Here is a 22,436-nt window from a genome sequence, read left to right as displayed (position 1 = left end):
CTCTCTTTGCTACTAGCCTAATCCAAACAATTATCATCTGTTATCTGGACTATTAAAATGGTCTCTGAGCTAACCCAGATGCCCTTCAGTGGATGAATGGATAAAAAAAAATCATGGCCTCTCATCCATATCTCAAATTCTGTTGATAATACCAATCTACTACATGTAGTTTGACATAGCCACATCACTCAATACAAAGAACTGGTAAGTTAACATTACTTCTTATTTGGGTTTACTATCATAGTCTCCCAAAGGGAATTCACACTTTGACTTTTGCCCTCCTACACTTTGTACTCTATAGTTCAAATTTTGTTTTGATCTGTTTTGTTTTGAAATATAATGTTTTTTCACTCCTGTGTTTAAAATCTTCAATTGCTCTTGGGAGGAAACGTGAACTTCTTAACACAGCCTGTCTTCTTTCCCTTTTCTGCTTCTCCTATATTACCCCATTAGACTCAATATATTTCAATTGCTCACAACCAGCATCATATCTCTGATCTCTAACACTCTGCATCTGGCCTTTCCTGGGTCTACAACACTTTTCCCTTTCTCTTCAGGTAGCTAATGCCTGCTCATATTTAAGGTCTTGCCTAAAACATCACTTTCTCTAGGAAATATTATTGAATACCTCAAAATATGTTCATCATGTTGACACTCAAAAAGTTCTGGATTTCAAAGCCTTCCATATTTCAGATTAGAGAAGCTCAAGCTGTATTAAAAACTCTCTCTACAGCTGCATATAGATAGATATTGTACTATTATCCACATTCCAAACATAGGGAAAGAGATATACCCCAGGTCACACGACTGGGATTCCACCTCTGGTCTACATAACACAAAAGCATGCTCATCCACTCCACATAACTCTTTATGCAGTCACTGATCCATCACAACATCTAACAAGGGCACTGAAGTTGAGTGAAGAAACACAGCAGAAAGAATATGACAATTTAAACTAGAAAAATATAAAGCATCTTAAACATTTTAAAGCATTATACATATAAAGCATTTTAAATAGTTATAGCAAGGATGCATAATCTCTAGCCTGGAGGAAAGTTTTTTGCTTTGGTGATATTATCAAACCTACAAGCCCCAATTCCAACAAATTTCCAACAAAATTCCAAAAAATTTTGTTTTGTAGTAATGCTACAAAAGTGATAAATGCTGCTCTACCACAAGTAACATACCTAAAACTCTAATCTTTGATCTTGATAAATCTCACCTTCACATCAACACTGCTCAGACATTTGAGAAGTTCTAATATTGAAAAATACTTTTACAAATATCTGAATATTGGGGGTTTTTTTAAATAAATCTCACAAAAAAAAAGAAAATTCACCTTTTATCTTTTTAGATCATAACATACCTTTATTTGGAGCAAACATGTGCATAGCACTATCCAAAATTTCTAATTTTCGATAAATAATGAGACCAGCCTACAGGAAAACAGAAAAATAGGTGCAGGTTAAAGATAACCAAAATAAAGGTATACATCTCAGCTTTAGATAAATCCAAAAGTATGATTTCCAAAGCACCCAGAATACTGAATTTAACCTACTATGGTACACAAATATCTTCATTTAATCACCATTCCATTTGTAAGAATGGAGAAAGTAACCTGCCTCAGCCTTAAAATATGTTTTCGTTTATAAACACTCAATATATGAGCAGGTATCATATGACTTATAAATACAATTTAACAAAATACATTATAGTGAGAGAATCTGCTTTGATTACAGATATCTACTTCCTTCCATTTCAATAAATCAGCTGAGAATGTTAGTGTATGAGCAGTTCTCCTTCTAAGCATGGTTAACAGGAATAGTCAAGTTAAATGATTTTTCACAAATGAAGGTGCTACAGAACTTTTGATAGTTTGAAAAGTTTTTTAATTTTTTTTAAAGGAAAAGTATCACCCTATTACCCTACCAAGAAAAAACAAATTATTTTTCTGGTTACAAATTAAGCTTACATTCCTAAAAATAGATGCAAAATGGGAAACAATAAATTCATCAACAAATGAAATTATGAATTAGGGAAAAAGAAATTAACTGTGGAACAAAATATATTCCTCATATTAAATACATATATACAAATAATGCTATCTGTAAAGATAAGCTGAGATTTGACTATATATAAACTTGTACTAATAAAAATATATCTAACAGAAGCAGCAAGTTAAATTTGGAGGCAATTTTTCTAAATTTTTGCCACAGTTTAAAAATAAGAAATAAGGCCAGTTTCAATATAGAAAATGTCTTGCAACTATTCTTATTCTGAATTGCTATAAGCAATTATTGAATACATCATCAATACCATTTGTGCGTTCCAAGCCTGAGCTTATTAGTCTTTCATGATTTCAGCAAGTTTCACATTTTTTCTATATACAAATTACACATTATTTTGGCTTCATGACAATGAAAATAACTAGTACTGAGCAATGTTTTGACTGATACTTGCTAATTAATATCAAGACTTAAGTTTCAATTCATGAAAGCATTTCTTGCTGCCAAACTGATATTAATTATCTTGGTAGAGTTTATGCCTCTTCCACAATAAAGTTATTCTAAAGTAATTTATGCTAAGGTTTAAAAAATACGTAACAACCTAAAAATCTTTAAGTACGTACATAAGCATCAGTGGCTGCATATAGTTTCTGGTCCTCAGTGAGAGGAAAATTACTCCAATTGCTACAGCGGATTGATTTGTCTTTCAGAAGCTGTTTACCTAAGAGATGTTTAACCAGACCATTGAGGCTCCAGGTCTCTATACATTTCAGCTAGAAGTAATAAGAAAGCAACATAGCAAAAATTACTTTCTTCTATTATCAGATATTCCTGAATACCACCACATGACCAGGCCACAAATAAACAACCCTCAGTAAATTTTCTGTCACTAAAAATCTCATTTGTAGTCTACAGTATAAGAATTTAACTCTGGAATTTTGCCAATGTAGGTATTAAAATTCTTGGACTTTACAAGTATTGTTCATGGGGGGAAAAGCCCAATAGTTTAGTATGCTTTCCACGGCCCAGCCATATATGAGAATTTAATGACTTCATTAATAAAATATGTGAAATATAGGAAGTGGAATTAATGGTCAAACTTCCACTCAGAGAATTATATCACAATAGCTACTTTATATTCTCTCTTTAAAAAAAAGTTATTGGTACAAATACTTTATAAAAAAACTTAAAATAAATATTTAAATTTGCAATAGAAAATAAAGTCAAACAATACCAAGAATTGGGGATAAGAAAGACAGGAAACCTAAAGAAACTAAGTACTGCCAAAATGATGGATTAAAATTGAAGGGTTCATTATGGTACATTCACTCAGAACCTTTGTACTCATACAAAACAGTACATAGCTTAAATTATTTTTTTTAAAAAACAAGATACCATCCACAGAGAAAAACCACAGTATCGCCTTGTTTATGAAAATAATACACTTGTTATTTCTACCTTTTCATTGGCAACATCTGTCAACTCCACAAAACTCTTCAATTTGATGTCAAAGTCACGTAGAAGTTTCCACTGATCTCCTTCAATTCCTACACCTGCTTTTTTAATTGCTTTATTTTCAAGCAACATTTTTAATCCCTGGGGAAAAACTATAACATTTTGTTATTTCCATAAGTTCTGTTAAGTATAATGGATTTATTCTCTATTTCTTACACATGCCATTTGTATTTTTTAAATTGCTTATGTTAAGTTTAAATTCGGAAACACATTCACCTCAAGTATTTCTTTTCTTGCCTAAATCAAAAACTCCTGATTAATAAATGGTAAGAAAAAATGAGTGTGAGTACTCTGCTAGAACCAACAGTGTATTACTGGTCATCCAGATCCTCTAAAGTTCCATCCAGATCCTCAAAAGTTAATTTCTCTCTTCTTTAAAACAGAAAAAATATCAATGCTTCACAGGGTGCTATGAAAATTAAACATGAATATGAGTGAATCAGATGGAAACTAAATAGTTAAATAAATGTAAGATGATGAAAGAAGTACCAGGTAATGAAAGAGTTTAATTTTACAGGGATAAAGTTAACATATTACAATTATCAGCAATATAAAAATGAAACAAAGAAAAAGAGATAACCAACCTGCCATTGATGAAATGTGAAACAAGTAACATTTGCTTTCAGACACGCACAATTGAATTAGTGCAACTCTGCTTAGTTTCCCTTTACTGTATACTGGCGGCCATTCCATATCAAATCCTATCACATCTCCATCAGACAGATTCATGCTGGGGGGTGGGGGGTTTTGACCGGAAGAATAGTGTAAGTTAATTGCATTAAAATTTTAAACAATTGCAGAACTAAAGACATCATTTTAAAACTAAATGACAAACAAAATCTAAAAGACAAACCATATAATGGGAGAAGATAGCTGTGATACATAAAACTGATAATAACCAGAAAATATTAAAAGTTCCTCAAAATATTATTAAGAAGCCAGGCATGGTGGCACACCCTATATCCCAGCAATTCAGAAGGCTGAAACAGGAGGATCACAAATTGGAATCCAGCCTCAGTAACTTAGTAACACCCTAAGCAACTTATGAAAGGTTGTCTCAAAACAAAAAATAAAAGGTGCTGGTGTAGTTCAGCAGTAAAACACCTCTGGGAAAGAAGGAGGGATGGAGGGAATGAAAAGACATATAAGATAAATAATCCAGCAGAAGAATGTAGGAAAACAGCAATAGTCAATTCCCAAAAGGAAATTCAAATGGCCAATAAACCTAAATAACTATATGAAGATACCAATTTTCTCTACACTCTTTCACATGTATCCAATTGGCAAAATTTAAAGGTTCACAGTATCAAATGCTAAGACAAACAAATATGTGTGAGACTGCTCATTACTGATACTGATGAAAATATAAATTGGTAAAATTCTTTTGGAAAAAAACTTTCACAGTTTCTAATTGAAAATGTATAAACACTATGACTTGGGAATTTTTTGTTACAAATATATGAAATTCTTACACATATACAAAGAGACAAACATGTTTAAGTATGTTAATTGCAACATTGTTCCTACTGGCAAAAAATTGGAAACTAAAGTTCTGTCGATCAGAGAATGCACATATTGTAGCATACTAAAACAATGAAATATCATATAAACATCATATAAAAGTCAAAATGGAACTACACAGATCAATATGAAAAGCCCTCAAAAACATAATGTTGACTGAAAAAATACAAATACATAGTATACATACAGTTTGACAACATTTTTAAATGTTTTCAAATGGACAAAATAATATATATTTGAGAATATAAAACACTAAAGTAGTATAAAAACTATCGAGGAAATGCTGACCACTGAGCTCATAACAGATGTTATCTCAAAGGGCACTATAAACTGTACCCTGACTCAACTCTCCTAAACTGGTTCCCTTATCTGACCACATAACAATTTTGTATCTGTATCCTATCTTTCTCTTGGCACTGCCTCCTTGAAACCCTGTGGCTTCCTTGGCTGTCTTAACCCTTTCTTAGCTTTACTTTAACCTATGTATATCATTATGTGAAGTAGAATGTGTGACTTGAGTGTTACAGATTATTAGTAAAAGTGATGTACCTTGTGAATTGATTAAATAACACTAAACTCAGAAACTAAATCAATTGGAAGTTGTAAGGCATATTTTTGGAGAGAAGGGCATTAGGCAGGAAAAGAGCTCCATAAGTCTTCCTAGGCTATCCTTGAGACTTTGTAAAATACTAAGACAAGCATGCACAGACTGAAATTCTATGAGTCTAAGCAAAGAACTACTAGTAGACTATAAATTGAATAATTCCTAGGTATTAAGAGTTAAAAGATTCCAAAAGAATCACACCTTTAAATGGCTTAAAGTACCCATAAGAGTTAAGGGCTTAAAAATATAACTTAAAATATAAAGTTGATCTTTAAGTTACTTAACTATCTGACAATCAAAACTCCTTTCTTTGAAAGACAACAAAATCAAACAAGATAAAAATCACAATGCCTAATCAAAAAAAAAAATTAGAAGTCATGAGAACAGGAAAATGTTGTCATAACCAGGAGAACAACAACTCAATAAAAGAAGGGAAAAAAAAGGCCTAAAATAATGAAATTGAGACAAGTAAATTATGTTCAAGAATATTTTAAAGGCATGAATATGAGACCCAAAATGGTAGATATATATTTTTAAATGGAATTTCTTGAAATGAAAAATATAACCACAATAAAAAATTTATGAGATAAACAGATGAGATACTACAGAAGAAAAAAGTCGTGAACTTAAAAGAAAGCAAAAGAAACTATTCAAAATGAAGCACAAAGAGGAAAAAATCAAAAGAGAAAATAGAAACAGAATTAAGCACTCTAACTTGTGTATCAGGATGCAAGGAAAAAATATTTGAAGCAAATTTTCAAGTATGATAAAAGCAATAAACCCACAAATTCCCCCCCCCCAAAAAACAAACAAACAAACAAACAAAAACTCAATGAATCCAAAGCAGGATAAATACAAACCACACTATACAAAGACACATCATAAATTGGGGGAAACCTGTAATGGTATAAATCTTTTTTTTTTTAACAACTATATTTATTATTTGTTCTCATTAGCTATACATGACAGTAGAATGTATTTTGACATGTTATACATATATAGAGTACAACTTCCCACTCTTCTGGTTGTACCTGATGTAGAATTACATTGGTCATTATATTCATATGTGCACATAGGAGAGTAATGTCTGATTCATTCTATTATCTTTCCTATTCCCATTCCCCACACCCTTCCATTCATTTCCCTTGTCTAATCCAATGTACTTCCATTCTTCCCTACCCACACCCCTTATTGTGAGTTAGCATCCACGTATCAGAGAGAACACACCAACTTTGGTTTTTTGGGATTGCCTTATTTCACTTAACATGATAGTCTCTAACTCCATCTATTTACCAGCAAATGTCATAATTTCATTTCTTTTTATGGCTGAGTAGTATTCCATTGTATGTATATGCCACAGTTTCGTTATCTATTCATCTGTTGAAGGGAACCTAGATTGGTTCCAAAGTTTAACTATTGTGAATTGAGCTGCTATAATCATTGAGGTGGCTGCATCATTGTAGTATGCTGATTTTAAGTCCTTTGGGTATATGCCAAAGAGTGGGAAAACTAGGTCAAATGGTGGTTCCATTCCAAGTTTTTCTGAGGAATCTGGATACTGATTTCCAGAGCAGCTACACCAATTTGCAATCCCACCAACAATGCGTAACTGAATATTTTCCCCCACACCCTCACCAACATTTATTGTTAATTGGTATACTTGATAATTGCCATTCTGACTGGAGTAAGATGGAATCTCAGTATAATTTTAATTTGTATTTCTCTAACTGCTAGAGATGTTGAACACTTTTTCATACACTTGTTGACAGATCATATTTCTTCTGTGAAGTGCTTGTTCAGGTCCTTTGCTCATTTATTAATTGGGTTATCTGAGTTTTTTGGTGTTAAAGTTTTTTGAGTTTTTTTTTTTAGTTACCAATGGATTTTAATTTTGTTTACTCGTATGTGGTGCTGAGAATCGAACCCAGGGCCTCACATATGCTAGGCAAGCGCTCTACCACTGAGACACAACCTCAGCCACATTGAGTTCTTTTATATATACTGGAGATTAATGCTCTGTCTGAGGCACAGGTGGCAAAGATTTTCTCCCATTCTATAGGCTTTCTTCACATTCTTGATTGTTTCCTTTGCTGTGAAGAAGCTTTTTAGTTTGATAGATGGTATAAATCTTAAAAGTGACCACAGAACAGGGGATAAAAAAAAAAAAAAATTCTGCCTGTCTCTTATAAAGCAAATACAATTCATCAACACCCTAATTCTTCAAATCATTTATATGTTTTGATTTTAGATATGATATACTATAGCTATATCAAAGGTAGCTAGTGAAGTTAATATATAAAGAATTTACCCTCTCTGTGAGTCTAATTTAATTCAATACAATAAAACCCAAAGGACTGGAGTGGAAGTGAGGACAACTGAATACTATTTCTAGATTACATCTATCACCAGAACATTAATAAATAGCTTAATTTATTTCTTTTTTTTAACCCAACATGTAACAGGTTTGTTTGGGTTTTTTTTGTTTTTTTTGTTTTTTTAAAAAGACAGGTGTAACAACTTCAAAGAAGATGGAAGAAAAAAGGAAGGGAAAAGGAAGATAGAAAAGGAGACTGAGCAAATTAGGTGCATGTGCAAATATGGCAGGATGAATCCATTATTATGTAAAATTATGATGCACAATTAAAAAAAAGAAAAAGAAAGCAGATCTGATTTACTTCCTTACTACTTCTGCTTATAAAATGTTTCAAGAGGTTTAGACTGAAAGATTACAGTTCCAATTTGCTTTGGTTTAAATATCACCTCCAGACACTGCTACATCGATGTTCATAGCAGCACAATTCACAATAGCAAGACTGTGGAACCAACCTAGATGCCCTTCAATAGATGAATGGATTAAAAAATGTGGCATTTATACACAATGGAGTATTACTCTGCATTAAAAAATGACAAAATCATGGAATTTGCAGGGAAATGGATGGCTTTAGAGCAGATTATGCTAAGTGAAGCTAGCCAATCCCTAAAAAACAAATGCCAAATGTCTTCTTTGATATAAGGAGAGTAACTAAGAACAGAGTAGGGAGGAAGAGCATGAGAAGAAGACTAACATTAAACAGGGACGAGAGGTGGGAGGGAAAGGGAGAGAGAAAGGAAATTGCATGGAAATGGAAGGAGACCCTCATGGTTATACAAAATTACATACAAGAGGAAGTGAGGGGAAAGGGAAAAAAAAACAAGGGGGAGAAATGAATTACAGTAGATGGGGTAGAGAGAGAAGATGGGAGGGGAGGGGAAAGGGGGATAGTAGAGGATAGGAAAGGCAACAGAATACAACAGACACTAGTATGGCAATATGTAAATCAGTGGATGTGTAACCGATGTGATTCTGCAATCTGTATACGGGGTAAAAATGGGAGTTCATAACCCACTTGAATCAAAGTGTGAAATATGATATGTCAAGAACTATGTAATGTTTTGAACAACCAACAATAAAAATTTAAAATAAATAAATAAATAAATATCACCTCCAAAACTCATATGGAAATTTAAACCTCAGTGCAACAATGTTAGTAGAGGTGGCTAATAAGAGTACTCTGCCCTCCTGAATGGATTGATAATGTTATCACATGAATGGATAGGTTATCAAGAGAGCAGATTTGATTTAAGTTTAGCTCCTTATGCTCTTTTCCTTTCTCTGTTCACTTGTTCTTCTACCATCTTATGACACAGTACAGAGGCCCCTACAAAATGCCAGTGCCAGGATTTTTGACTTCTCAGCCTTCAAAACTGTGAGAAATAATTTTATAATTTACCCAGCCTGTGATAATTTTGTTACAGCAACTATTAACAGTACCAGCAGTCATTTCTAATGTTCTTTTTAAGGACCACTTGGTGATACTGTCACTAAGCAAATAAGAGAACCAATCATAGCCATTATTCAATATTACTATGTTGATATTTTAAATAAGGTTTTATATTATATTACTCAACATTTAGAGGTTGAATAATTTTTGCCTTTTTTCTAAATTGCTTATGAATGAACAGATATTACAAATTTAATTTTCATAATGATTTTATTTTTATTTAAAAAGTAGACTAGAACTTACTAATACTCTATATTGTAGAATTAATTTCCTCTGGAACACATCTCAACTATAAAACTCACTATACTCACAAATATTAACTAAATAGTTATTATCTTCTAAGGATGCAAAAATCAATGAAATTCAAATCTCTTACCAAATATCTTCTGACAGGAAAGAGCAATCACTAGCTTCATAGCTATATATAATAGATCCTGTGAATTCTAAGAAGGGAAGGTCATCTTCAAAAACACTCTTCAGAATACATGCCTTGAGAAAAATAAAATTCAACACAAATACAAGTAAAGTTCATATTAAATAATAAATGTTCACCAAAATAATAAAGTCCACTGAGTGGTAGAACACTCGCCCAGCATAAGTGAGACACTGGGTTCGATCCTCAGCACCACATATATATAAATAAATAAAGGTATTTTGTCAATCTACAACTAAAAAATATTTTTTAAAAATGCTGATAACTGGTTGTCAGAACTTAATTCTAGAAGGTCTTAAACTGCTTTCCCCCCAAAATTCACCAGTGTTAGTGTTTCTAAATTATCTGCATTCAAATAAACTACTAAGGCCAACAATGTAAACTGACATAAAGGGGGAATATACAGCAAAGTTCTCATTTTGTAAAACCCAAGAAGTTCTCATTTGTAAACCCAAAATTTATTACTATTCACCCATTCTAGAACTAGATGCTGGTTCATTCACACATCAGAAACACTAACCTAAATAATTACCTGAAGTTTACAAGTGAGGGTTGACTCATTCTACAGCCAAATTTAAATTAAATTCCCCATCTGAAAGAATAATCAATAAATAATATACCTTTCTTTCTTCTACAGCACATTTTTTATTCTGCACTGTCATCCATTTAGGAAATTTCCGCTGCTGTGGGTTTGTTTCCAGCTCTTTTTCATTCATTTTTAAAATCCCTAGTTGCAAAAAGAAAAAAAAAAAACAATGACTTGGTGAATAAATGCAAATCCTTGAAAGAAAACTCAAGAAAGAGTCCTGTCAATGAGATAAAACTGAACGTACATAATTAAATTATCACATCTAGGCCCAAGTATAATATATAAATATAATAGTTTCTATTAACTATACATTAAGTATCTCTTTCTTTTAAAGCAAGTGGGTCATTTTGAGTTCTAAAGTTCTGGCAATTTCAAAATTCTATGATTCTATGACTTTAATCCTTTCAAATAACGTTTACATCATTAACAAAGAGAATTCTTGGGTATATGAAATATTAAAATTTTTTCAGCCAGATGCTGTGGCACAATGCCTAAAATCCAAGAGACTAAGGAGGCTGAGACAGGAGAATCTCAAATTGGAGACCAGCTTTGGCAACTTACTGAAACCCTGTCTCAAAATAAAAAATAAAATGGATTGGGGATGTAAACAGTAGTAGAGTGTCCCTGAGTTCAATCCCCAGTACAACAACAATAACAAAAAAAAATTATCTTTAATTTTCTGTACAATTATTATCTACAGTCAAAGTAAATTAAGCCAGACCATTAGATTTATTCACAAGTATACTTGAAAATCTTCCTTTTAAAACACAGAACAGCTCTTCTATATTAAGGTTGTTTTTTTTTTTTTTTTTTTTTTAATGTCCTTTCCTAGAAAGTGTACGTTACCCTAAAACTAAGAGATTCTTAGAGAATTTTTTTTAAATGTGTTACTAGTTTTGAGGGCTCTCTACAATGTAAACAAAACTTAAGTATGGTTAAAGTAAACAGTGATGAAGCAGGGCACTACACCTTGTAATCCCAGGGGATGAGGAGCCTGCAAACTCAAAGCCAGCCTCAGCAATTTAACAAAGACTTAAGGGAGACCCAGTCTCAAAATAAAAAATTTAAAAAGAGCTGGGAATGTGGCTCAGTGTTTAAGCACCAGGGGTTCAATCCCTGATACCAAAAATAAAAAAGAAGAGCTGTGAATGAGAAAAAAGAGAACCATAACATGTTCTTTTTGCTAATGGATCCATACCCTGATGTGACTTACAATAAACTGAAGAAGGCTTATGTTCTCAGCAACAAATCGCAACTTTACTTCATATTAACTCCACTTTCTAATAAAGGGGTAGTAGTTTTAAACATACTCCTAAAAATTCTCATGATGAAACATGATATTAAACAATCAATAACTACTTAGAATTTAGGGATAGCCTGTTATATTTGAGACTATTTAGTAACACAATCCCTAGCCCTAATTGACCCTTTCCCAAAGTATGAACTAAAAACTGAGAATACTGACAATGTATGGAACAAAACAACTTAAAACAATTACTTTACCAAATTTAAATTTTCCACACAAAACAAAATCCATCACTCTTATGCATTGGGATGGAAAGAATTAACTACAGGCTTGTAACTCAGGCTTATAAAGAAAGAGGAGGAAGAATAAAAAGAGCTCAACCAGGGGTCCTAGTAAACATGATAATCACCTCAAGTCAAATGGTACTTTTAACCTGTTAAGAGTATTTATTAGAAGAAAACTAAGGAGTCCCCATTTAGAAAATGTGATTAGCAAGGAAGAGCTCAACCATCTAAACTGCTTATTGTAAATAAGGCTGGAATTACAGATTCTAAATATATAACTGGAAAACGAAGGGTAATGAAAAAAGCTGTGTAATTATGAGAATATAAAATCAGAATTCAAAAAAAAACTGCCTTTGGGCAATGATTTTACACATAATACTCAAAACTTCTCTGTTAATTCAAAACCATGACATCTCCTAATACAGAAGAAAGGGACATTTTTCAAATCTGTTTCTCACTATTTGAGACTCCTTCAAAAAAAACAACATTCTTAGGAAAGTTTGGGATTGGTAAGATCTATGATTCACTGAATCAGAACAGACAACTCAACTCTTGATGTTACCATATTCACAATAAGCAGTAGCATAAAATGTGCAAAATATATATGCTTTGTACACCGTAAAGCATTTTACAAATGTTAGTGGTTGATAAGATCCTACTTTCACAAATTCAAAACCCTTGAAGAAGTCAAGTTTATCCCAAATTGTATATATATGATCTCTTCTTAATCTTCATATATATGCTTATAAGGCTGGAAAACTAGTTTCTGCTATACTCAAGAGTAGATCACTGGGGCTGGGGACGTGGCTCAAGCGGTAGCGCCCTCGCCTGGCATGCGTGTGGCCCGGTTCGATCCTCAGCACCACATACAAACAAAGATGTTGTGTCTGCCGAAAATTAAAAAATAAATATTAAAAAATTCTCTCTCTCCCTCTCTTAAAAAAAAAAACGAGTAGATCACTGGCAAAATGACAAGTAAACTAGGTTTCAGAAAATAATGCAAACACTATAAGAACAATCAATAATCTTGATATTTTGAGTAACTCATTTACACTCTCAAAACAAAAATAAATCTTAAAAACTCTTACCTATGACTAAGTATAAGACTAACATCATTTTAATTTGAATTATCTAATTTATATCTAATATAAACCAGCCTCTTTTACACACAAAATTTGATCTAGATATTTCCAGGTAAAGAATTTGAAAAGTAAATTTGTTTACAAATCCAACATTTTTGTCAAGCTTACTTAGATCTTGGGGCATAAAAAACACAGAAAATTAAAGTTGTAGAATAATTTGCAATAGGAAATCTTTTAATATACATGAGGATTTAAATTCTTCATCAAACAAAGGTTATTGTTGAAAGGGATCAAAATCTCACAATAAAAAGAATTTTGTATGCATGTTTAGTTGCTAATGCTGTTACATATGAGCAACTTTGACCCATCATTTTCCAAAATCATGTCTTTTAACATTTCTTAATGCTTCATATTTTGTCATTAAAATACTTTATATACACCTTTGAAATAAATTATATTTTGATTTGTTTTGGACTTTACTGGTGTCCTGAAATCTTTTTGCCTATCCATTTACTACTATCTACAACTTTTCAACCTTTATCACTATTTTTAAGGCTTTCAAATATTTTTGCTACTGTTTATTTTTAGTTTTCCATTTTTAATAGCCCAATTTAAACAGATTTGTCTTTCAGCAGGGAAATTAATCTTGTTCATAGGCAGCATGACTTTTCCCTTTTTACTGTACTTGGACTAAACTAGTATTCATCTTATTTTCTTCAGATTCCTTTTTTCTACTTTTTCTGACTTAGCAAATTCATCCCTTTCCCATCATAAATGTTCAACTATATTAGGTTTTACGCTACACTTCACTTCTGAACAAGATGCTATTTTCTTCAAAATCTACATAGCAACCATCACCAAAAAAGCACAAGTGGCAGCAAATGGCAAAAGAGAAGCTTTTGCCTCAACAGACCAAAATCTCTATTTTCACCATTAATCAGTATTCCAGCAACTTAATCTCCTTAAATTACTCTCCAGAAAAAAATTCTTTAAATCTAATACATTCTTTTTCTGTAAGAAATATTCTAATTTCTTCTGATGTTTTAATTCAATTGAATTTTTATACCAAATGTTTCAAAATAATAAAACTTTGTCTCATATACACATTGACTTTGCTCTATTAGTACTATTAAGTCTTCTTTGGGATTCAAATAACACTAATTAAACATCACTTCTACTTCACTTTTCTAAAGCTGAATTTTTGCTCTGAATTCATAAACTGTCAGTACCGATTAATAAGTTTTCCATAGGATCACTGCATTTTTGATTTAATAATTTAAGTACTCATAATGTTAGTTAATGTCCCATTTTTTGGAGCCAATAACTACTTCAATAAATCTACAAAGTAAGAAACATTAATGAGGAATAATTTATGATTTGTTCTTAGCTTAAAACCTTCCTTTGTGTTGTCAACACATTTCAGTAATGAAATAGTTAATTGCATTCTTCACCTGAAGCTGAAGAAGGGGTTATGTAGGAGCTTCAATTTCACTAGGCCCACTATTTTTATTACATCACTTAATGAAGAACTCAAAACTAAAGGCAAGGGGGATTCAAGATGGCGGGCTAGAGGAAGGATGCATTCCTAGTCACTCTGTGGCTTGGGATTCAAGCGGTGGTACACTGTTTCTCTGCAAGGTGGGTAAAAGAGGTATTTCACCAAAATTCAATACTGGACAGTCAGACTGCTGTAGAGACTAAGAAATCTGGGGACGTGAGGACCAATGACCCACATGCAGCCCATGCAGGACCATGACAGGACCACCTACCTGCACAAAAGACTGCCGACCAGTGCAGAGGACCATCCTGTAGCTCCCCATTTACCAACACATAGCCACCCAGGCCTGCCTCCATCTTGGAACACTGCAGCCATCACCATAGCCTTCCCCATATAGTAGCCTCAATCTTGGGACAACGGACAGGGCCTGGTGGCAGCTGCCCACCACTGAACCAGACACCACAGCACTGCATCTCCGAGCAGGCCACCCAAGGCCATTGCAGGGCCCCTTTCAGCCTCATCTCTGAAAGTGGTCACCTCCATCTTAGACTACCTCCACCACCATCTCGGGTTACCTATGCGGCCGCCACCACCATCTTTAGTGGTACAGCTTCCACTTGGGACACCAGCCAGGGACTGGAAGCCCAACACCAAGGTACTTACAGATTTAATGCTAGCACCACTACCATCTAGGGACGTGGCTGCTTCTATTTAGGGACAACAGCCAGGACCCAAAAGATCATCAACAAGGTCCCTTCAGGCTTGGTTACACCAGAAGTACCCCTGCTAGGTATGCTAATAGCCACCATCTTGTTACAGAGGTAGGAAAGAGCCTTGCATGGGGTCACATCTTTCTCTCTTTCTCCTGTTAACAGCCAACTTCTTTTGATTCCTCTTTCACCCTTCCTATGATCTAATACCTCTATATTCTCACATCCTAACTCATAAATATCACATCCCACACACACACACCCCACTTCTTTGTCCACTAGTAGAAACTTTAGAACCCTTTGCAAATCTCCTGTTTATATTGCAGATAATAACTGAACACACCATTTCTGTTTATTGTGACAAAACTGTAATCATCTAAACAGTAACTATTTGGTTTAAGGAGGTATACTGTTTGCCTTGGGTGCTATTAATATTGATCTCCCCCTTAAAGGCAAGACATTAGAAACTTGCAGGGGCACTATAAGATTATAAGGTAGAAACTGTAACACCTTGGATCTGCACTACTAGAGGAGAAGACACACAGAAAGCATGAAAAGACAAGAGAAGAAAGTGCCCCAAACAAACCAAGATGATACAATAATAGAATCCATTGATAGCACAGTAGAAATGTCAGAAGGAGTTCGAAATGTACATAAATAAAATGACCTGCAAAGTAAAGAGTGAGATAAGAGAGCAAATACAGGCAACAAATAATCACTCCAATAAAAAGATAAGAGAACAAATACAGGTAACAAAAGATTACTTCAAGAAAGAGAGATTCTGAAAAATAACCAAACATAAATCCTTGAAATGAAGTTAACAGTAAACCAAATTAAAAATTCAGTAGAAAGCATCACCAACAGACTATATCACTTGGAGGACAGAACCTCAGACAATGAAGACAAAACATAATCTTGAAAATAATGTTGACCACACAGAAACCATGAACAAAACACCCAAGAATTATGGGATAGCATGAAAAGAACAATTTAAGATTTATTGGGATAGAGGAAGGCACAGAAATTCAAATCAAAGGAATGCACATCTTTTCAATGAAATAATATCAGAAAATTTCCCAAACCTGAAGAATGAATTGGAAAATCAATATAACAGGCTTACGGGACATCAAATATACAAAAGAAACAATTGAAAAAAATTGACAAAACAAAAAGCTGGTTCTTTGAAAAAAATAAATAAAATTGAAAAACCCTTAGCCACCCTAACCAAAAGGAGAGAAAACTCAAATTATAAAAATTCATGATGAAAGAGGAAACATCACAACAGATACTATTAAAATACAGAAGATAATTAGAAACTATTTTTTGTTTATTAATTTATTTAATTTTTAATTGATTTTTAAAAAATAAATGACAGCAGAATGCATTACAATTCTTATTACACATATACAGCACAATTTTTCATATCTCTGGTTGTATATAAAGTATGTTCACACCAATTTGTGTCTTCATACATGTACTCTGGATAATGATGTCCATCACATTCCACCCTCCTTGCTAACTCCCTGCCCCCTCTCTTCCCCTCCCACCCCTCTGCCCTATCTAGAGTTCCTCTATTCATCCCATGCTCCCCCTTCCCTACCCACTATGAGTCAGCCTCCTTATAACAGAGAAAACATTCACCGTTTGTTTTTTAGGGATTGGCTAACTTCACTTAGCATTATCTTCTCCAACTTCATCCATTTACCTGCAAATGCCATAATTTGCATTTGAGTAATATTGCATTATGTATATATGCCACTTTTTTTTACCATTTATCTACTGAAGGGCATCTATTCCACAGTTTAGCTATTGTGAATTGTGCTGCTATAAATATTGATGTGGTTGTGTCCCTGTAATATGCTGTTTTTAAGTCCTTTGGGTATAATCTGACAAGTGGGATAGCTGGATCAAAACAGTGGTTCCATTCCCAGTTTTCCAAGGAATCTCTATACTACTTTCCAGATTGGCTCCACCAATTTGCAGTCCCACCAGCAATGTATGAGGGTACCTTTTTTCCCAAATCCTTGCCAACACTTATTGTTGTTTGTCTTCATAATAGCTGCCATTCTGACTGGAGTGAGATGATGTCTTAGAGTAGTTTTGACTTGCATTTCTCTTTTAGTCTAATAGAAGAAAAGGTAGGCCCTAATCTTCATCATGTGGGATTAGGCTTCAACTTCCTTAATAAGACTCCTATAGCACAAGAATTAAAACGAAGAATCAATAAATGGGATGGAATCAAACTAAAAAGCTTCTTCACAGCAAAAGAAACAATCTGTGAGGTGAACAGAGAGCCTACATCCTGGGAGCAAATTTTTACCCCTCACACATCAGATAGAGCACTAATCTCTAAAAACTAAGCACCAAAAAATAAATAAATAAATAACCCAATCAACAAATGGGCCAAGAACCTGAACAGACATTTCTCAGAAGAGGATATACAATCAATCAAAAGACATATGAAAAAATGCTCATCATTTCTAGCAATCAGAAACTATTTTGAACATTTACACTCCAGTAAAATAGAAAATCTCAATGACACCAACAAATTTCTAGAAACATATGATCTGCCCAAACTGAATCATGATGACATATATAATCAGCCTATGTATCATCAACAGATAAATAGATAAAGAAACTGTGATATAAAAACATAATGAAGTTTTATTCTTCCATAAAGAAAAATGAAATTGTCATCTGCAGAAAAATGGATGGAACTAGAGAGCATCATGTTAAGCAAAATAAGTCAACCTTAGAAGGTTAAGGGTTATATGTTTTCTATCATATGCTCAGCTAGAGAGGAAAAAGGACAACAAAGATGTGAGCAGACTTCCTAAAAATCGAAGGGAGATCAGTTACAGGAAAAGGACCCAGAGGTATGAGACAGAGAGAGTGTGGAAGTACTGGAGAATGATATTAGCCAAATTATATTGTTATACTGTGTACATGGATAAATATGCAACAATAAATCCCATCAGTGTTTATAGCTATAATATGCCAATTGAAAATGTTGAAAAATAAAATAAAGGTAAGTTTAATATATAATCACATCTCTGTGAATAGACAACTTATTACTTGTAATGTATTTTTAGATAGAACTTAATGAAAAACCTTTGTAACTTCCTATCTGTTTCATGTATCTTGTAGGGTTTTTTTAAAATATTTTTTTAGTTGTAGTTGGACACAATATCTTTATTTATTTGTTTATTTATTTATTTATTTTTATGTGGTGCTGAGGATCGAACCCAAAGCCTCGCACATGCCAGGTGAGCATTCTATCGCTGAGCCACAGCCCCCGCACCATATCTTGTATGTTTTTAAGGTATTCATTTATTACATTGAAGAGTTCATCCCCAGTTAGTTTCAGAACTTCTTTGCCAAGAAAATAATGTCTTCCAGATTTTTTTTTTAAGGATTTTATAGTCTTCTGAGGACCCTATCAATAATTATGGATGCATGTCTGAAATGAACACCTTTTTGATTAAACAATCTTCTCACTAATCCGTTATCATAGTGTTTCATACAAGCAAGAAAAAAAGAGTTGATTTGGAAAATAGTATGCCATCAGGAATATGTTAACTGTGCAACCTATTAACTAGCTTCTTATGCTCAATCTCATAGTGACTTTAATCAATTATTACAGTTATATAAAAAAATTACAGTACATCCATAAAACACAAAAAATGCAGTCTTCAAAAACAGTTTTCTAATTTTATGTATGTGCATGAGAGAAAGAGAGACACAGTGTGGAACAATGTATACCAAAATATTATTAGTTATCTTAGTAATTGTAGATGGTGTTTAAGTTTCTGCTCTGTACTTTCTTATATATTCCAAACTTCTATAATATAGAACATGCATTCCCTTTATTAATTAGGGGGCCAAAAAAGGTGGATGCCAATAAAAGAGGAAAAGGTTTATAAAATGAACAATCAAGGCTACAATTATTTTTCACATTATTTTTTTTATTTTATTGGTTGTTCAAAACATTACAAAGCTCTTGACATATCATATTTCACACTTTGATTCAAGTGGGTTATGAACTCCCATTTTTATCCCGTATACAGATTGCAGAATCACATCGGTTACACATCCACTGATTTACATATTGCCATACTAGTGTCTGTTGTATTCTGTTGCCTTTCCTATCCTCTACTATCCCCCTTTCCCCTCCCCTCCCATCTTCTCTCTCTACCCCATCTACTGTAATTCATTTCTCCCCCTTGTTTTTTTTTTCCCTTTCCCCCTCACTTCCTCTTGTATGTAATTTTGTATAACCATGAGGGTCTCCTTCCATTTCCATGCAATTTCCTTTCTCTCTCCCTTTCCCTCCCACCTCTCGTCCCTGTTTAATGTTAGTCTTCTTCTCATGCTCTTCCTCCCTACTCTGTTCTTAGTTACTCTCCTTATATCAAAGAAGACATTTGGCATTTGTTTTTTAGGGATTGGCTAGCTTCACTTAGCATAATCTGCTCTAATGCCATCCATTTCCCTGCAAATTCCATGATTTTGTCATTTTTTAGTGCTGAGTAATACTCCATTGTGTATAAATGCCACATTTTTTAATCCATTCATCTATTGAAGGGCATCTAAGTTGGTTCTACAGTCTAGCTATTATGAATTGTGCTGCTATGAACATCGATGTAGCAGTATCCCTATAGTACGCTCTTTTAAGGTCTTCAAGGAAAAGGGTACACTTGTACATTGCTGGTGGGACTGCAAATTGGTGCAGCCAATTTGGAAAGCAGTATGGAGATTCCTGGGAAAGCTGGGAATGGAACCACCATTTGACCCAGCTATTGCCCTTCTCGGACTATTTTTCATATTAAAGAACAAGAATTAGCAAACTTTTTTCTCTAAAGGGCCAGACAATAAATATTCTAGGATTTGTGAGCCAGCTGGACTTTTGTCACAACTACTCAAGTCTGCCATTATAACACAAAAGCCTTATACATATTTAATGCAATTCCTCTTAAAATCTCAATGACATTCTTATAGAACTAGAAAAAGCAATCATGAAATTCATTTGGGAAAATAAGAGACCCAGAATAGCCAAAGAAATCCTCGGCAAGAAGAGTGAAGCAGGAGGCATCACAATACCAGACATTAAACTATACTACACAGCAATAGTAACAAATATGGCATAGTATTGGCACCAAAATAAACACGTAGACTAATGGAACAAAATAGAAGACACAAAGACAAACCCAAAAACATACACTGGAGAAAAGATAGCCTCTTCAACAAATGGTACTGGGAAAACTGGAAATCCATATGTAGCAAAATGAAATAAAACCTCTCTCTCTCTCTCTCATCCTGCACAAAAATCAACTCAAAATGGATCAAAGACTTAGACACTAGACCAGAGACCCTGCACCTAACAGAAGAAAAAGTAGGCCCAAATCTTTATCGTGTTGGCTTAGGACTTGACTTCCTTAACAAAACTCCTAAAGTACAAGAAATAAAATCAAGAATCAATAAATGAGATGGATTCAAACTAAAAAGCTTCTTCTCAGCAAAGGAAACAATTAGTAACATAAAAAGAGAGCCTACATTTGAGAAGCAAATTTTTGCCACACCCACATCAGATAGAGCACTAATCTCCAGGATATATAAAGAACTCAAAAAACTTAACACCAAAAATCAAACAACCCAATCAATAAATGAGCTAACAAGCTGAACAGACACTTGACAGAAGAAGATGTATGATCAATCAACAAGTACATGAAAAAAGTTCAAGATCTCTAGTAATTAGAGAAATGCAAATCAAAACTACTCTATAAGATTTCATCTCACTCTAGTCAGAATGGTAATTATCAAGAATACAAGTAATAACAAATGTTGATAAGGATATGGGGGGAAAAGGTACAGTCATACATTGCAAACTGGTGCAATAACTATGAAAAGCCATATGGAGATTCCTCAAAAAAAATTGGAATGGAACCACCATTTGACCCAGCTATCCCACTCCTCAGCTTATACCAAAATGACTTAAAAGTCAGCATACTAGAGTGACACAGCCACATCAATGTTTATAGCAGCTCAATTCACAATAGCTAAACTATGAAACCAACTTAGATACCCTTCTAAAGAATGAATGGATAAAGAAAATGTGGTACATATACACAATGGAATATTACTCAGCCTTAAAAGAATGAAATTGGGGCTGGGGTTATGGCTCAGCCATAGAGCACTCACCTCGCACATGCAAGCCCTGAGTTCGATCCTCAGCACCACATAAAAATAAATAAATAAAGTTATTGTGTACAACTACAAATATATATATATATATATATATATATATATATATATATATATATATAGAATGAAATTATGGCATTTGCAGGTGAATGAATGGAACTAGAGAATATCATGCTAAGCAAAGTAAGCTTATCCCAGAAAACCAAAGCCAAATGTTTTCTCTGATAAGCAGATGCTAATCCAGTGGGACAGGGGAGATAGGGAAGAATGAAGTAACTTTGGTTTGTGTAGAGGGGTATGAGAAGAGGGGTGGGGCTGTGGGGATGGGAAGGATGGTAGAATGTGACAGACTTTATTACCCTATATACATGTATGATTACACTACTGGAATGAGTCTGTACTATGTAGAGCCAGAAGAATGAGAAGTTGTGCTCCATTTGCGTACAATATATCAAAATGCATTCTACTGTCCTGTGTAACTAATTAGAATAAATTAAAACACAAAAGCCATCAAAAACATTCAGTCAAATAAGCACAATTATAACAATAAACTTTATGAACATTGAAAGCTAAATTTATACCAATTTTAAAAAATATTATTCTTCTTTTGTTGTCTTTTTCAACCACTTAAAATTTTAGCAAAATGAGCACAAAAACAAGCATCAGGTCAAATGTGGCCCAGTGTCCAGTTTCCAATTCCTAGTGTATAACATAGACCACATGCTCAAAGAATAGAAGGAAACAGTCCAATGATAGTGTTATTAATAGTGTACTATAGCTAGTTTTTAACTCTGTAACAATCCATAAAATATCTAATAAGAAAGCAACTTCTTGGTAAAGACTTTCTGATAAATTAATTGCAAAACATGCTTCATGATAACTAAATGAGTAGACCTTTTGTACAGGGCTGATATTAGCCAATTAAA

The 22,436-nt window shown here is 33.6% G+C and overlaps 1 protein-coding gene across 12 annotated transcripts in view; it reads right to left on the bottom strand.

Moving 5' to 3' along the window:
• Wrn (WRN RecQ like helicase) overlaps positions 1-22,436 on the bottom strand; it is a 154,642-nt gene that overhangs the window by 116,283 nt on the left and 15,923 nt on the right. For 6 of the 12 annotated variants that reach the window (XM_058582302.1, XM_058582307.1, XM_058582303.1 and 3 more), the window contains exons 1-7: positions 17,318-17,502; positions 10,521-10,627; positions 9,844-9,956; positions 4,106-4,251; positions 3,465-3,613; positions 2,630-2,779; positions 1,367-1,436 (exon numbers count right to left, since the gene is read on the bottom strand). In XM_058582302.1, coding sequence (XP_058438285.1) covers positions 1,367-1,436; positions 2,630-2,779; positions 3,465-3,613; positions 4,106-4,251; positions 9,844-9,956; positions 10,521-10,627; positions 17,318-17,420 — 838 coding nt within the window. In that variant the 5' untranslated portion in view covers positions 17,421-17,502. Of the gene's footprint in view, positions 1-1,366; positions 1,437-2,629; positions 2,780-3,464; positions 3,614-4,105; positions 4,252-9,843; positions 9,957-10,520; positions 10,628-17,317; positions 17,503-22,436 lie in introns of those variants that run through there. The other 6 variants (XM_058582310.1, XM_058582311.1, XM_058582304.1 and 3 more) reach the window with 2 other exon arrangements.

The sequence above is a fragment of the Marmota monax genome, unplaced genomic scaffold, assembly GCF_021218885.2.
Source record: "Marmota monax isolate L192 unplaced genomic scaffold, Marmota_monax_Labrador192_F-V1.1 WCK01_AAM20220418_F8-fsc00117, whole genome shotgun sequence".
Taxonomy (NCBI): Eukaryota; Metazoa; Chordata; class Mammalia; order Rodentia; family Sciuridae; genus Marmota; species Marmota monax.
Note: the sequence above shows the minus strand (reverse complement) of the source record. Positions and strands in the feature narration are given on the sequence as shown.